The 16,386-nt window shown below is 46.5% G+C and overlaps 1 protein-coding gene across 6 annotated transcripts in view; it reads left to right on the top strand.

Moving 5' to 3' along the window:
• The window catches only part of TMEM94 (transmembrane protein 94), a 201,269-nt gene that overhangs the window by 131,619 nt on the left and 53,264 nt on the right, over positions 1–16,386 (top strand). For all 6 annotated transcript variants that reach the window (XR_013213349.1, XM_077251723.1, XM_077251725.1 and 3 more), the window contains exon 23: positions 6,152–6,260. Coding sequence is in view for 5 of the 6 variants with exons in the window: in XM_077251723.1 (XP_077107838.1) it covers positions 6,152–6,260 (109 nt within the window). In the remaining variant the exon portion in view is untranslated. The remainder of the gene's footprint in view (positions 1–6,151; positions 6,261–16,386) is intronic.

Genomic DNA, 16,386 nt, shown 5'->3' with positions numbered 1-16,386 from the left:
TTTTGCAGCTGTGGCCATTTTCCCTGTCCGGTCCCAGGCATCCTCCTTCATCCCTGGTCACGCCCCCTCTCTGGCTTCACTGCCATTCTGTGCTGAGCGCTTGAATTTTGCACTCTTTCTGGGCCAATAGGAGGCCTCGCTGGGTCGTTCTCTGCTCTGACCAGGCCACGTTCCCCTTTGCTCTCATCTTCTCGGCGCCTATCGGAGCTCACTCTCCTTGCCGGAACACGCCCACAGGCGATCCTCCTATCAGAGGAGTGCTTTCTATTTCTGCCAGCCCCCGGGCTGTCCATGCCTCCCGGCACGTCAGCCAATTGGGTACACTGGCCAGCACCTGGGCCAAGCCCACCACTCCGCATCGCACTTGCTGTGTTCAGCGTTGTCAATGCCATCTGTGATCTTGTGCCTCAGCAGATAGTGCGTCCCGTCTGAGATTTCCTTTCCTGCCTTCTCCTGCGCATTAGGCATCCGACTGCATCTACCTGCCGACATCTGACAAGGGGGGACACAGCTAATCTAACAGTCATCTGCTAACCATCGCTGGCATTGAGTAGGCCCTGCCCTCTCTCTCCTTCCCTGCCTCTGTCCCCCTATATATAGCCATTTTCAGCAGTATCACAAGGCTCGACTTATGACCAACTCTTCAGGGGGTTTTTCGTCCTCCCTCTAAGCCCACTGTGATTCATTACACCTGCAAAAGAAAGTGGTCTTTAGGTCAGCCTTCCCCTTTCTGCCTGTCCTGCAGTCTTTCCACCATGTCTGCCCCACAGGAGCACTCTAACGCCCAGGATGAGAGCACACCCCTCTCTCCGGAGTGGGCTGTTGCCATGTCACAGTCGGTTTCTGACCTGACTAAAGTATCACTGTCCTTGGTCCAGGTCCTGGAGCGTCTTCCACATCTGTCTGCCGCCACCAGTGCTCCGACTGCCTCTCATGGTGATTCACAGGCACCTGACCACGACCTTCGCAGGGACAGATCAGGTACAAAGCCTAGGAAGCAGGCTCTTTCTAGCTCCTCATCCAGTTCCCCGGGTCCCTCTACGTCAGCCAGGATGCCCTCCTCTCCCCACTCCTCATAGGCGGCTTTTGGGTCAGATGTGGATTCCCAGTCTGAGTCAGACTCTGATTCAGACCAGGCCTCATAAATGTAGGATATGGTAGATAGCTTTATTTTGGCTATTACCCAAACTCTTAACCTGAAAGAGGATGAGGTTCCTGCTCAGGAGCACTCCGTTTCCTTCAAATGAGTAAAACGTCCTTCCCGGACCTTTCCCAATCATAGAGAATTTGAAGCGATTATGGCTAAGCTTTGGGAACATCTCAAAAAGCACTTCCCGGGAAGGAAGCAGCTAGACATCCTTTATTCCTATAGCCCAGACCTTGTTGGTAAATGGGCAGAATCCCCTAAGGTGGACCCGCCGGTTTCCCGCCTGCCTTCTAAGACAGTTCTGTCTCTACGGGATGGTGCGTCTCTTACGCTATAGATAGGCAGATCAAGTCTTTGGCTAAATCCGCCTTTGAAGCGGCTGGCGCCTCCCTCTGTTCCATCTTCGCTTCCACCTGGGTAGCAAAGTCCATGTCTGCCCGGGCAAAAAAAGGCTTCGCCAGGGTATTCTAGTGACAGCTCCTCCGGATGAGATGGCAGATCAAACTGCCCATGCTGGCAAAATATCTTCTGACTGCTTTTCTGGATGCGGCCAGTTGTTCCACCAGGGCTAACAGCAGCAACATTGCTATACACCGCATCCTCTAGTTGAAGGCGTGGAACGCAGATCCACCCTCAAAAAAGTCTGTCACTAACCTGGCCTTTCAGGGTTCTAGGCTTTTCGGGTCCAAACTGGATCAGATCATTTCGGTCTCTACTGGCGGTAAAAGTACCTCTCTTCCCCAGTCCAGACCTAAACGTCCATTCAATAAGAAAGGGTCCCTGCCTTTTCTTTCCTTTCGACCCTTCACTTCTTCAGGGACTTCCTCCCAACAGGACCGCCCTTCCGCTTCAGGGGAAAGGAAGAAACCACCCTTCAAACCCGCACCTCACTGGAGGCCAAAGGGTCGCTCCTCCAAGCCCCCTGGATCCTGTTCTAACAGGTTCTCTTCTAAGTGACGGGTCACCCCTACCCAGGAATATCTCCAGGGTGGGAGGCCGGCTTCTTCTCTTCCGGGACGCATGGCTGTCAGTGGTCAATGATGCCTGGGTCAGAGAGATGGTTATGTCTGGTTACAGAAATGATTTTTCTTCTTCCTCCCAGGAAGACGTTTTTCTCTCTCACCCACCAATACCCCCGTCTCAGGCCCCAGGGGTTTTTCAGGCTGTCTCCTCCCTACTACGCCCAGGAGTAATCGTACACGTTCCCTGGAACAAACATTTTTCAGGGTTCTACTCCAATCTTTTCGTAGTCCCGAAGAAAGACTGATTGCTCCATCTGATTTTGGACTTCAAACAGTTGAACCGTCACGTTCAGATCTGCCGTTTCAGGATGGAGTCCCTACGCTCGGTGATCGCCTCCATGGAACTGGGAGAATTTCTTTGCTCTGTAGACATTCAGGATGCTTATCTTCACATTCCTGTTTATGTTCAGCATCAGGGATTCCTTCGGTTCGCTATCCAGGAGGATCATTGCCAGTTCACAGCCCTTCCTTTTGGCCTGGCTTTTGCCCCCAGAGTGTTCACTGAGGTCATGGCAGTGGTCAAGGCCATCCTTCGCTCCAAGGGGATTCTTATAATTCCCTACTTGGATGATTTTCTGATCAAAGAGGCGTCCCGCCGAGACTGCGACCAGTCTCCAGATCACTCTGGTCACTTTGGTTCGTCTCAGCTGGATTGTCAACAGAGAGAAGTCCTCTCTAATCCCAGCTCAACACCTGGTGTTTCTGGGTATGAGGTTCGACACCACCCAAGCCCGTGTCCTCCTTCCAAAGGAGAAGTTTTCATCTCTCTGCCAGGGAATTCGCTCTCTAAAGCGACCAGCTCCTCTCTCCCTGCTGTCTTGCATGAGAGTTCTGGGGAAGATGATTGCATCTATGGAACTTTTGCCCAGTTCTATACCCGTCCTCTTCAGCTGGCCATCTTGTCTGCTTGGGACATGAGAATTGTCTCCCTGAACCGGCCCATTCTACTGCCTCTCAAGAAGGTGAGGCAATCCCTGACCTATTGGTCGCTATCTGCCTCAGTCCTGGGCAGGAGATCCTTGGCCGGTTATCACCACCGACGCCAGTCTCCTCAGTTGGGGAGCGGTGTTCCGTTGCTCAGGAGGCCGCTCTCCCATAAATCTTCTGCATATCAGGGCGATCTTTCTCGCCCTTCTCCACTGGCAGTCCCTCTTCGCAGGCAAGCCAATCCGCATTCAATCGGTCAACGCAACGGCTGTGGCTTACATAAACCATCAAGGTGGGACTCGCAGCAAGCAGATTATGACAGAGGTGACAATTATTCTGCAATGGGCGGAACGTCACATCCCATATCAGCCGTTACATTCCATGGTTGGAAAACTGGGCTGCCGATTTTCTGAGCCGTCAGGGTCTTGCATTGGGCAAGTGGTCTTTCAGCACCGCCGTCTTCAACCAATTTGCCAGCAATGGGGCATCCCGGACGTCGACCTGATGACGCCTCTCATGAACCATAAGGTTCCTCAGTTCGTAGCCAGGTCCCGGGATGCACTAGCCATCGGTTGCGATGCTCTGGTAATCCCGTGGTCTCAATTCCAACTGCCTTATCTGTTTCCACCTCTCCCCTTGATTCCGAGAGTCGTAAAAAAGATAAAGGCTGAAGGGATCCCTGTAATCCTGATGGCTGCGGATTGGCCAAGACGGACCTGGTACGTGGGGGTGGTGTACATGCTAATGGATGCTCCCTGGAGGCTTCCAGACAGTCCAGATCTCTCTCAAGACCCTCTCTTCCACCAGAGTTCTCAGTCTCTGAGTTTGAACGGCATGGCCATTGAGGCCGCAGTCCTGAAGGAGGCTTGTTTTTCCCACCAGGTCATTCAGATCATGATTAGGGAGAGAAAACCAGCATCCTCGCGTTACTACCACAGATATTGGAAGGCCTTCTTCCGGTGGTGCGAGGAAAACACTTTGTTTCCTAAGTCTTTTTCCCTTCCTTCCATCCTTGGTTTTCTTCAAGCGGGTCTTGACTCAGGTTTATCGCTCAGTACTCTTGAGGGACAGGTTTCCTCTCTATTCTTTTCCAGAGAGATCTGTCTTCCCGTTCCCAGGTAAAGACCTTTCTTCAAGGTGTGGCCCACCTGGCTGCCCCTTACCATCCTCCTATTGATCCATGGGATTTTAACCTCGTTCTTGGCGCCCTCCCTTTGAGCTCATTCAAGATATTACTTTTTCTCTCTTTTCATGGAAAGTTACCTTCCTAGTTGCCATTACGCTCATCAGGAGGGTTTCCGAGTTAGTTGCTTTATCCTGTCATTCTCAATTCCTGATCCTCCATCAAGATATTGTAGTTCTCAGACCCATTCCTTCCCATGGTGGTTTCTTCATTTCACATCAATGATGACATTGTCCTTCTCTATTCCTCTCTCCGGTCCATCCCCTGGAGAAGTCCCTCCACAAGCTGGATTTGGTCAGAGCTATTCGAGTCCACCTTTTAAGGACTGCTTTCTTTAGTCAATCCAATTCTCTATTTGTCATCTCTGAAGGTCGTCGTAAGGGGCTCCCAGCTTCTTAGTCCACTATTGCCCGTTTGATTCGTTTGGCAATTTTGGAGGCATACCGCGTTCAGGACAAACAGCCTCCTCCGGGAGTGAGAGCTCACTCCACCCGGGCTGTGGGTGCTTCCTGGGCTGTTCGTCACCATGCTAGAGCCTTACAGATTTGCAAGGCTACGACCAGGTCATCCTTGCACATTTTTGTGAGGTTTTATAGGGTTCATACCCATGCCTCATCTGATGCAGGCCTGCGAAGGGAAGGTGCTGCAGGTGGCGGTTACGCACCCGCCAACCTAAGTCTGTTTTTTTTCCTTGCATTCTTTCTGTTCCCACCCTTGGGACTGATTTGGGACATCCCATGGTTACCTGTGTTCCCCAATGAAGTGATAAAGAAAGCGGGATTTTTGGTACTCACTGTAAAATCTCTTTCTTGGAGCCTTCATTGGGGGACACAGCACCCTTCCTAACTGTTTGTACCGTTTTTTGGGCCTACGTGCCTTTGTTGTTGGGTTGGTGCATATGTTGTGTTTTTCGCTGCTTCTCCTACAGCTATAAGGGTATGTGCACACGTTGCGGATTTTGGTGCGGATCCGCAGCAGATTGGCCACTGCAGATTCGCAGCAGTTTTCCATGAGTTTACAGTACCATGTAAACCTATGGAAAACAAAATCCGCAGTTCACATGCTGCGGAAAAAAACACGCGGAAACACTGCGTTGTTTATTCTGCAGCATGTCAATTCTTTGTGCGGATTCCACTGCAGTTTACACCTGCTCTGTAATCGGAATCCGCAGGTGTAAAACCACAGGTGGAATCTGCACAAAAAAAGAAGTGGAAAAACCGCGGTAAATCTGCGGTAATTCCGCAGTAAATCCGCAGTTTGGATTTCCTGTGGATTTACCAAAATCAGTGCGGAAAAATCCGCACACCTTTCCGCAACGTGTGCACATACTCTACCACTAACTGAGGTACTTTGTGCCTTTTGATGGTTTGATGGGTGTATACTGCTGAGGAAGAGCTATTTTCCTTTTTTTTTGCCTAGTGCCAGCCTCCTAGCTACAGCAGCATACACCCATGGTTATCTGTGTACCCCAATAAAGGCTCCAAGAAAGAGATTTTACTGTGAGTACCAAAAATCCCTCTTTTACACCAGGGCTCTTGAAGTCTGTATGCCAAACCTCCGACTCCTCAATTTCCCTGACCACAACTCGACAGTCCTGCCTCACTACTGAGCCTGTTCATAAAGTGAAGCACAGATTCAACTACACTAAAAGCCGAAATCTTTAGATCAGGAACAGAACAGACATTTATAGGACATTTCATAACTTTCCCAATTTCTTATGAAAATATTTACAGCATATTCTGCATTGTATTACTGAACCCAATGTATTATATATTTAGGGAGTCGGAGTTGGTCCATTTTATACCGTCTCCACCAAAATAGGCACAGACTCCAACTCCACAGCCCTGGTTTTCATTCTTCTGTGTTTCCTAGCCATGTGCGAAATGATCCAGATCATGCAGGAGTACGGGGAGGTAACATGCTGTATGGGAAGTTCTGCAAGCATCAGAAACAGTGGATTGTTCTTACAAAGTGATATCAGGTCAGCCGCTTTATTTTTTTCCCCTTTTTATCTTTTTTACTGTCTTCTGGTTTGATCCAACAAAGTTTACAATAGTCAATCAATACCGTCTAACCGAATTTCTACTATAGTTAATGACATTTCAGCATACTATAGCCGCAACGTCTTTTCATTCTCACTCTGCCTATGTTTTTGTCTGTGCTCTATATGTTAGTATAGCCCAGCCCCCTTCTCATGCCCGTCTGTTTGATTTATGACCTTTTTCATTGTTCCTGTAATTATCAGCAGTGTTTACTCTTTTACATAGACAATTGTGTTTCTGGACCTCTGTCTTGCTTGTCGTTTTGTGATGCCGGAGCCGGATTTTGTCCCCTGTTCTTGTATCACTCCACCTTCACTTGCATGCAAATGGAATTGTTCTTCTCGAGATGTGAATTTCCTTCTTGCTTGGATCCGTTTTTGTTCTTTGTAATTTTCAATATTCATTAATCTCTCCCTGTCTTGGCCAAGTTTAATTTTTGTGTTTTTGTTTTTTTTTATTCCCCCTTTCCAAGACAAATATTTATTTTATTTTTCAGTTGACATTGCCATGTGAGGGTGTGTTTTTTGAAGGACTAGTTTTGAATGTCTCCTTTCATATTATCATATTTCAACAAATTCTCCATATGGGAAGGAGAAAAACCGAGGCATCCATAAGATAATAAATGTCCAATATTTTATTAGAATTTTTTTTTTTTTCTTTAAACATAAAATTGATTAACCAACGGGTTAAATCCATACAATGGGAAACTCAATTAAAAACAAGCAACAACGGGCAAGAATGAAAAATGAGACTACTATATAGCATGTAAGATATATAAATATTATGATGACATTCAGATCCCCATATGATGAATAACATTAAATAATCTATAATAATTGTAATGAAATACAAAACTTTGCTGCGGACCTATGTCAGCCCAAAGACATGTGAAATATCAGCAAATACAATTATACAAGAAAAGGGGACTAATCATAGAGCATTTAGAACTGGAATCCAAGTTATGAAAAAATGTAAAAAAAATTGCAAAAAAAGTGCAAAGTGCTGAAGATCAATAGTCTTAAATAGATCTATTGATCACTTTTTAAAGCAAAAATTTGTGTCCATCCACCCATCCACTGAATTTTGGATATAGTATGGTGTTCTTTCAGTGGGTAATATACATGACCGGGGGATTTTTGTTTCCTTTGAACAATTACAAAATACTTATAATATACCGAAGTCCCAATTTTTCCGCTATTTACAATTCAGATCAGCAGTCCAATCACATGTACCGAATATGGGTACAGGTCGAACTATTTCAACTCTACCGTTAATAGGAATTCTTAATTCGCAGGGCCCTCAAGGACTTATTTCCTCTTTATATACCTATCTATTATCCATAGGCGAAAGATCTATCATAGACTCAATTAGGGGGAAGTGGGGGAGGCTCCTTCCAGATACACTAGGAGAAGAATGGGATGAAATCTTGGAATCTCCAACTAAGGTCTCCCCATCAATCAATAACAGGATGACCCAATTATACATTATATATCAATCCTATCTGACCCCGATTCGTCTCTTTAACCCCTTCCCGACCTGTGACACAGCGTATGCGTCATGAAAGTCGGTGCCAATCCGACCTGTGACGCATATGCTGTGTCACAGAATGATCGCGTCCCTGCAGATCGGGTGAAAGGGTTAACTCCTATTTCACCCGATCTGCAGGGAGAGGGGGAGTTGTACTTCAGCCCAGGGGGGGTGGCTTTGCCCCCACGTGGCTACGATCGCTCTGATTGGCTGTTGAAAGTGCAACAGCCAATCAGAGCAATTTGCAATATTTCACCTATGAAAATGGTGAAATATTGCAATCCAGCCATGACCGATGCTGCAATAGCATCGGCCATGGCTGGAAATCATGTTCTGCCCCCCCCCCACCGCCCCCGATCTCCTCCCCAGTCGTCCGTTATGTGGCCCGGTCCTCTCCGTCCTCCTGTCCGCTCCCCCGTCCTCCTGCCCGCTCCTTCCTTGCTCCGATCCACCTCCCCTGTGCTCCGATCCACCCCCCGAGCTCCCCCCCTTACCCCCACATACTTACCGAGCCTCCCAGTGTCGGTCCGTCTCCTCCCTGGGCGCCGCCATCTTCCAAAATGGCGGGCGCATGCGCAGTACTCCCGCCGAATCTGCCTGCCGGCAGATTCGTTCCATGTACATTTTGATCACTGTGAAAACCTATCACAGTGATCAAAATAAAAAAAAATGTAAATGACCCCCCCCTTTATCACCCTTATAGCTAGGGACAACAATAAAATAAAGAAAATATATATATATTTTTTTTCCCCCACTAGGTTCAGAACCAGGGTTAGGGTTAGGGTTAGGGTTTTCTGGTCCTCTGTGGATTTTTCCTTAGGGTTAGGGTATTCTGGTCCTCTGTGGATTTTTCCACAGCGCATTTGATAAATTCGCAGTGTAAAACCGCTGCGGACTTATCGCGGATTCAACGTGGTTTTTCTGCGGATTTCACTGCGGTTTTACAACTGCGGTTTTCTATTGGAGCAGTTGTAAAACCGCTGCGGAATCCGCAGAAAGAAGTGACATGCTGCGGAATGTAAACCGCTGCGTTTCCGCGCAGTTTTTTCCGCAGCATGGGCACAGCGTTTTTTGTTTCCCATAGGTTTACATTGAACTATAATCTCAAGGGAAACTGCTGCGGACCCGCAGTTGTGGAAACGCTGCGGATCCGCAGCGTTTTCCGCAGCGTGTGCACATAGCCTTAGAATTAGGCTATGTGCACACGGTGTGGATTTGGCTGCGGATCCGCAGCGGATTGGCTGCTGCGGATTCGTAGCAGTTTTCCAACAGGTTTACAGTTCCATGTAAATCTTTGGAAAACCAAATCCGCTGTGCCCATGGTGCGGAAAATACAGCGCAGAAACGCTGCGTTGTATTTTACGCAGCATATCAATTCTTTGAGCGGATTCCGCAGCGTTTTACACCTGTTCCTCAATAGGAATCCGCAGGTGAAATCCGCACAAAAACCACTGGAAATCTGTGGTAAATCCGCAGGTAAAACGCAGTGCCTTTTACCTGCGGATTTTTCAAAAATGGTGCGGAAAAATCTCACACGAATCCACAACGTGGGCACATAGCCTTAGGGTAAGGATGGAATTAGGGCTAGGGTTGGAAATAGGTTTAAGATTAGGCTTGTGGTTAGGGTTATGGTTAGGGGTGTGTTGGGGTTAGGGTTGTGGTTAGGGTTGAAATTAGGGTTGGGATTATGGTTAGGGGTGTGTTGGGTTAGGGTTGTGGTTAGGGGTGTGTTGGGGTTAGGGTTATGGCTAGAGTTGGGATTAGGGTTAGGGGTGTGTTGGGGTTAGTGTTGGAGTTAGAATTGAGAGGTTTCCGCTGTTTAGGCACATCAGGGGTCTCCAAACGCAACATGGCGCCACCATTGATTCCAGCCAATCTTGCGTTCCAAAAGTCAAATGGTGCACCCTTCCTTCCGAGCCCCAACGTGCAACCAAACAGTGGTTTACCCCCACGTACGGAGTACCAGCATACTCGGGACAAACTGGGCAACAACTATTGGGGTCCAATTTCATCTGTTACCCTTGTGAAAATAAAAAATTGCTTGCTAAAACATCATTTTTGAGGAAATAAAAATGATTTTTTATTTTCACGGCTCTGCGTTGTAAACTTCTGTGAAGCACTTGGGGGTTCAAAGTGCTCACCACATATCTAGATAAGTTCCTTTGGGGGTCTAGTTTCCAAAATAGGGTCACTTGTGGGGTGTTTCTACTGTTTAGGCACATCAGGGGCTCTGCAAATGCAACGTGACGCCCGCAGACCATTCCATCAAAGTCTGCATTTCAAAACGTCACTACTTCCCTTCCGAGCCCCGGCATGTGCCCAAATAGTGGTTTACCCCCACATATGGGATACCAGCATAGTCGAGACAAACTGGGCAACAACTATTGGGGTCCAATTTCTCCTTTTAGCCTTGTGAAAATAAATAATTGCTTGCTAAAACATCATTTTTGAGGAAAGAAAAATGATTTTTTATTTTCACAGCTCTGCGTTGTAAACTTCTGTGAAGCACTTGGGAGTTCAAAGTGCTCAACACACATCCAGATAAGTTCCTTTGGGGGTCTAGTTTCCAAAATGGGGTCACTTGTGGGGGGGTTTACTGTTTAGGGACATCAGGGGCTCTGCAAACGCAACGTGACGCCCGCAGAGCATTCCATCAAAGTCTGCATTTCAAAATGTCACTACTTCACTTCCGAGCCCCGGCATGTGCCCAAACAGTGGCTTACCCCCACATATGGGGTATTAGCTTACTCAGGAGATACTGGACAACAACTTTTGGGGTCAAATTTCTCCTGTTACACTTGGGAAAATAAAAAATTCTGGGCAAAAAAATTATTTTTGAGGAAAGAAAACGTATTTATTATTTTCACGGCTCTGCGTTATAAACTTCTGTGAAGCATTTGGGGGTTCATAGTGCTCACCACACATCTAGATAAGTTCCTTTGGGGGTCTAGTTTCCAAAATGAGGGTTACTTGTGGGGAGTGTCTACTGTTTAGGCACATCAGGGGCTCTGCAAACGCAACTTGACGCCCGCAGAGCATTCCATCAAAGTCTGCATTTCAAAACGTCACTACTTCCATTCCGAACCCCGACGTGTGCCCAAACAGTGGTTTACCCCCACATATGGGGTATCAGCGTACTCAGGAGAAACTGTACAATAACTTTTGGGGTCAAATTTCTCCTGTTACCCTTGGGAAAATAAAAAATTCAGGGCTAAAAAAATCATTTTTGAGGAAAGAAAAATTATTTTTTACTTTCACGGCTCTGCGTTATAAACTTCTTTGAAGCACCTGGTGGTTTAAAGTGCTCACTATGCATCTAGATAAGTTCCTTGGGGGGTCTAGTTTCCAAAATGGGGTCACTTGTGGGGGAGCTCCAGTGTTTAGGCACACAGGGGCTCTCCAAAGGCGACATGGTGTCCGCTAATGATTGGAGCTAATTTTCCATTCAAAAAGTCAAATGGCGCTCCTTCCCTTCCGAGCCTTGCCGTGCGCCCAAACAGTGGTTTACCCCCACATATGAGATATTGGCGTACTCAGGAGAAATTGGCCAACAAATTTTAGGATCCATTTTATCCTGTTGACCATGTGAAAATGAAAATATTGAGGCTAAAAGAAATTTTTTTGTGAAAAAAAAGCACTTTTTCATTTTTATGGATCAATTTCTGAAGCACATAATGGTTTAAAGTGCTCACTATGCATCTAGATAAGTTCCTTGGGGGGTCTAGTTTCCAAAATGGGGTCACTTGTGTGGGAGCTCCAATGTTTAGGCACACAGGGGCTCTCCAAACGCGACATGGTGTCCGCTAACGATGGAGATCATTTTTCATTCAAAAAGTCAAATGGCGCTCCTTCCCTTCCGAGCCTTACCATATGTCCAAACAGTGGTTTACCCCCACATATGAGGTATCGGTGTACTCAGGAGAAATTTCCCAACAAATTTTAGGATCCATTTTATCATGCTGCCCATGTGAAAATGAAGAAATTGAGGCTAAAAGAATTTTTTTGTGAAAAAAAAGTACGTTTTCATTTTTACGGATCAATTTGTGAAGCACCTGGGGGTTTAAAGTGCTCACTATGCATCTAGATAAGTTCATTGGGGCGTCTAGTTTCCAAATTGGGGTCACTTGTGGGGGAGCTCCAATGTTTAGGCACACGGGGGCTCTCCAAACGTGACATGCTATCCGCTGAAGATTGGAGCCAAATTTACATTCAAAAAGTCAAATGGCGCTCCTTCCCTTCCGAGCCCTGCCGTGCGCCCAACCAGTGGTTTACCCCCACATATGAGGTATCAGCGTACTCAGGACAAATTGGACAACAACGTCCGTGGTCCAGTTTCTCCTTTCACCCTTGGGAAAATAAAAAAATTGTTGCTAAAAGATCATTTTTGTGAATAAAAAGTTAAATGTTCATATTTTCCTTCCATGTTGCTTCTGCTGCTGTGAAACACCTGAAGGGTTAACAAACTTCTTGAATGTGGTTTTAAGCACCTTGAGGGGTGTAGTTTTTAGAATGGTGTCACTTTTGGGTATTTTCAGCCATATAGACCCCTCAAACTGACTTCAAATGTGAGGTGGTCCCTAAAAAAAATGATTTTGTAAATTTTGTTGTAAAAATGAGAAATCACTGGTCAAATTTTAACCTTTATAACTTCCTAGCAAAAAAAAATTTTGGTTCCAAAATTGTGCTGATGTAAAGTAGACATGTGGGAAATGTTATTTATTAACTATTTTGTGTCACATAACTCTCTGATTTAACAGAATAAAAATTCAAAATTTGAAAATTGCGAAATTTTCAAAATTTTCGCCAAATTTCCATTTTTTTCACAAATAAACGCAGAAATTATTGACCTAAATTTACCACTAACATGAAGCCCAATATGTCACGAAAAAACAATCTCAGAACCGCTAGGATCCATTGAAGCGTTCCTGAGTTATTACCTCATAAAGGGACACTGGTCAGAATTGCAAAAAACGGCAAGGTCATTAAGGCCAAAATAGGCTGGGTCATGAAGGGGTTAAAATGGGTCGTCTTCATTCATCAGACTGCTTGAGGTGTCACTCCAGTGATGCAGATTTCATTCATATGATCTGGAAATGTCCTGTTGTTTTTCACTATTGGAAAGAGGTGACGACATCATTGACATCCCTGGTGTCGATCCCTGTCCCGCTTGAGCCACTGATATGTTTATTTGGAGTATGGGAGGCGGAGGCCTGGGACCATTATACGGGGATCTTTCTGAGAGAAACACTGTTTATGGCGCGAAGGGTGTTAGCACTACGGTGGATGGGTGGACCTTGTCCATCTCTTAGAGCATGGGTTGACTTAGTGAATTCAATTATTCCGTATGAGCGGACATTGAATCAAAATAGAGGATGTCCAGCTAAATTTGAGAAAATATGGAGAAGATGGAACTCCTCCTGCCATACTGTATAGGTTGTAATAATTTCAGTATATGCGTAAGAAGTGGGTGTATGATTATGCAGACATTATTTATTTGCAGGGCGGAATCTATATAGAACTCTCCTCTAGGCTGCACTATATTAGTTTTAGAGGTTTTATTAGAGTTAATGTAGTTAAAGTTTAAATAAGATATTAATGATCAACATGCACTGTTTATTACCTTTTCAATACTTTAGACATGGCTATGCATGACAATTGCCTGTAATTAATGGATAATGAGGAATACAAAGCAAATGTGTGTATGATTTATCCTGCAATTAATAAACGAATTAAAAAAAAAAAAATCTGTGTCCATAGTTAAATAAACCTCAGGTAAGAGGAAAAAATGTGCTAAATATGTATCATAGCATTTAAAGACCTATTCCATTGCTCAGACCCAGTTAAATTTATATGAGATGAGGATAACTTACATGTTATGTCAGAAAATGCACATATTGTGCCCATGCCGCCACCCCGACAGCACCGTTTCGCCTACCAGGCTTCTTCCATATGGGGGCCAGATGTGACAAATGGCAACAAAAATTCCATTTACAATGAAATGGTGGGGAAAAAAAAAACAACCTACAGTTCTGCCATTGTATCTTGTGTCTTGTTTTTACAGTTTATTGTCCAGTTTTTGTATCATTTATTCTCCAGTAAAAATGACCTAGCAACATGATTTTTCATGTAGACATGTATATGCATTTTCTCCTTCGTCTCATTGGAGGACACAGAACCATGGATGTTTGGCTGCTGCCACTAGGAGGCTGACACTAAGTAAACACAAAAGGATGAGCAGTATGCACCCACACGCTGGCTCCAGCCAAGCCAGTTCATACTTAGTGTCTGTAGGCGGCACATGGGTCTGATTCAGACAACATTTTTTATCATTATTTGTTTTTTATTCTTAATTTTTTCCCCAAGGAGTAAATAATAATAATATAATAATAATAATTTTTATTTATATAGCGCCAACATATTCCGCAGCGCTTTACAACTTATAGAGGGGACTTGTACAGACAATAGACATTACAGCATAACAGAAATCACAGTTCAAAATAGATACCAGGAGGAATGAGGGCCCTGCTCGCAAGCTTACAAACTATGAGGAAAAGGGGAGACACGAGAGGTGGATGGTAACAATTGCTTTAGTTATTTGGACCAGCCATAGTGTAAGGCTCGGGTGTTCATGTAAAGCTGCATGAACCAGTTAACTGCCTAAGTATGTAGCAGTAAAAGGGGTGACGGATCCCTTCAGGTTTCCGATCTCCCCAAACCATCAACAGGTGGGAATGTGGAGTGTCGCCACCATGTCCCCCCTACACCGATTGACTATGGCATGCCTGAGCTTTTTTTTTTTAGTTTTTAAGGAGTGACGGGTCCCTTCAGGACACCGTTCTCCCCGCACCAACAACACATGGGAACATGGAGTGGCGCCTCCATGTACCTTCTGCAGCCAGGCTTTTTGCGCCGGACCATCAGCCCTGTCCCATCCTGGAGGAGTTAACCCCTAGGATGTCCAGAGGCACTTACTGGAGTCCGTGCAGCCCCCTCTGCATCACCACTGATAAACAGCGTTGATGGAATGAGGCGGACGGTCCCTCTCTGCCTCCCTGTCAAAGGGATGGTGGATGGAGGGCTCCCTGCACCGTCCATACTACAGCAGCTGACCTGTAGCAGAGACGCCGGGCACTGCGATCTCCGTCGGTTTCTCAGGAACTCCGCGGGTATGTAGGGGCCCAAGTCTCTATCGGCAGGAGGGCGCACCATCCCCCGGGGCGATCCCAGTGTGCTCTGGCCGGCACTTACAAATTTAGGCTCCGGCTTCGATCTCATCTAGGCCACAACCCAGTAGCTCTGCCCACTTCCTTGCATCGCCCAGCGGCTTTTCCCATGCCCTTGGCACTTCTCGCTCATCGCGAGACTGTCTCCTAGATTCCCGGTGGCCACTTTTATCTCCCGGGCACTTAGTTACATGTGCAGCTTCCACTGCACAGCATGGCCGCAACTCACACCAGCAACTCCCAGCTGATTGAAGCCTCGGGCTCACAGTCTCTTCATCCAGCCGGATTTCTACTACCGATGGCCTGCTCTGAGGAGTGCAGCGCCGGGAGGACCGACAGGGCCACAGGACCTGTGTAAGAGCTGCGATACAAAGAATCAGGGACTTAATGGCTCTTCTCTGCAGTATTCACCAGGGTTTCTTAGCCATTCTACCTATTGGGGCATATTGGCAGTTGCTGGGACATACTGGGGTACACCATGTCTCTCCCTAAGACATCCAGGAAGGCTAACAAAACACATACAGTGTTTTTAATCTCATGTACCACCTGCCAGACTGCGTTGCCACAGGTACAGAATACACCAACCTGCAAGGCCTGTGATCCCAAATGCGCTCAGGAGCCCTCCACCACTACCGAGCCCCGTGCACCTAGTCCCCCTGAGTGGGCTTCATCACTGTCGCAGTCCATGGCTTCACTAGCTAAAGCGATTGAGTCCCTCCACGATCCTTCCAAGTGTTGGGGCATTGGCCTGCCTGTTTTGAGGGATCCTCTACTTCACGGGAACCGTCGGCCAGCAGGGACCGTTCTCATTCTTAAAATACACAGGCATCTAGAAAACGGACCCATAGCACGTCTCCCGGGCCCTTTCATGCCTCAGCATCCGTCAGCTCCGTTTCTCGTTCCTCATCACCCGGGGGCTGCAGCGACCAGGACTCTGAGTACGAGTCTGACGTATCCCTTGACCTAGACTCACCAGATTATCAGGCGATGGTGGACAGTCTCATTGAAGCCGTCAACCAGACTTTGAAGGTTGATGATGACTCTAATTCTGCCCCCGGATCACGCGGTATCCTTCAAGAGGACGAAATGCCCTCATAGGGTTTTCTCCAACCATCCTGGGTTTCAGGACATAGTTCGGCAGCATAGGGAGCGTCCAGACAAACGCTTCACAGGTCAGAAACCTCTGGAGGTGAGATACCCTTTTCCATCGGATCTGTGGAAGGAATGGGTTCAGTCCCCTCCAGTTGGACCACCTGTATCCCGCCTGGCCACCAAAACCCTCATGTACTTAACAGATGGTTCCTCCATTAAAGAC

The sequence above is a fragment of the Ranitomeya variabilis genome, chromosome 4, assembly GCF_051348905.1.
Source record: "Ranitomeya variabilis isolate aRanVar5 chromosome 4, aRanVar5.hap1, whole genome shotgun sequence".
NCBI classification, from domain to species: Eukaryota; Metazoa; Chordata; class Amphibia; order Anura; family Dendrobatidae; genus Ranitomeya; species Ranitomeya variabilis.
This window is presented reverse-complemented; position numbering and strand designations above follow the sequence as displayed.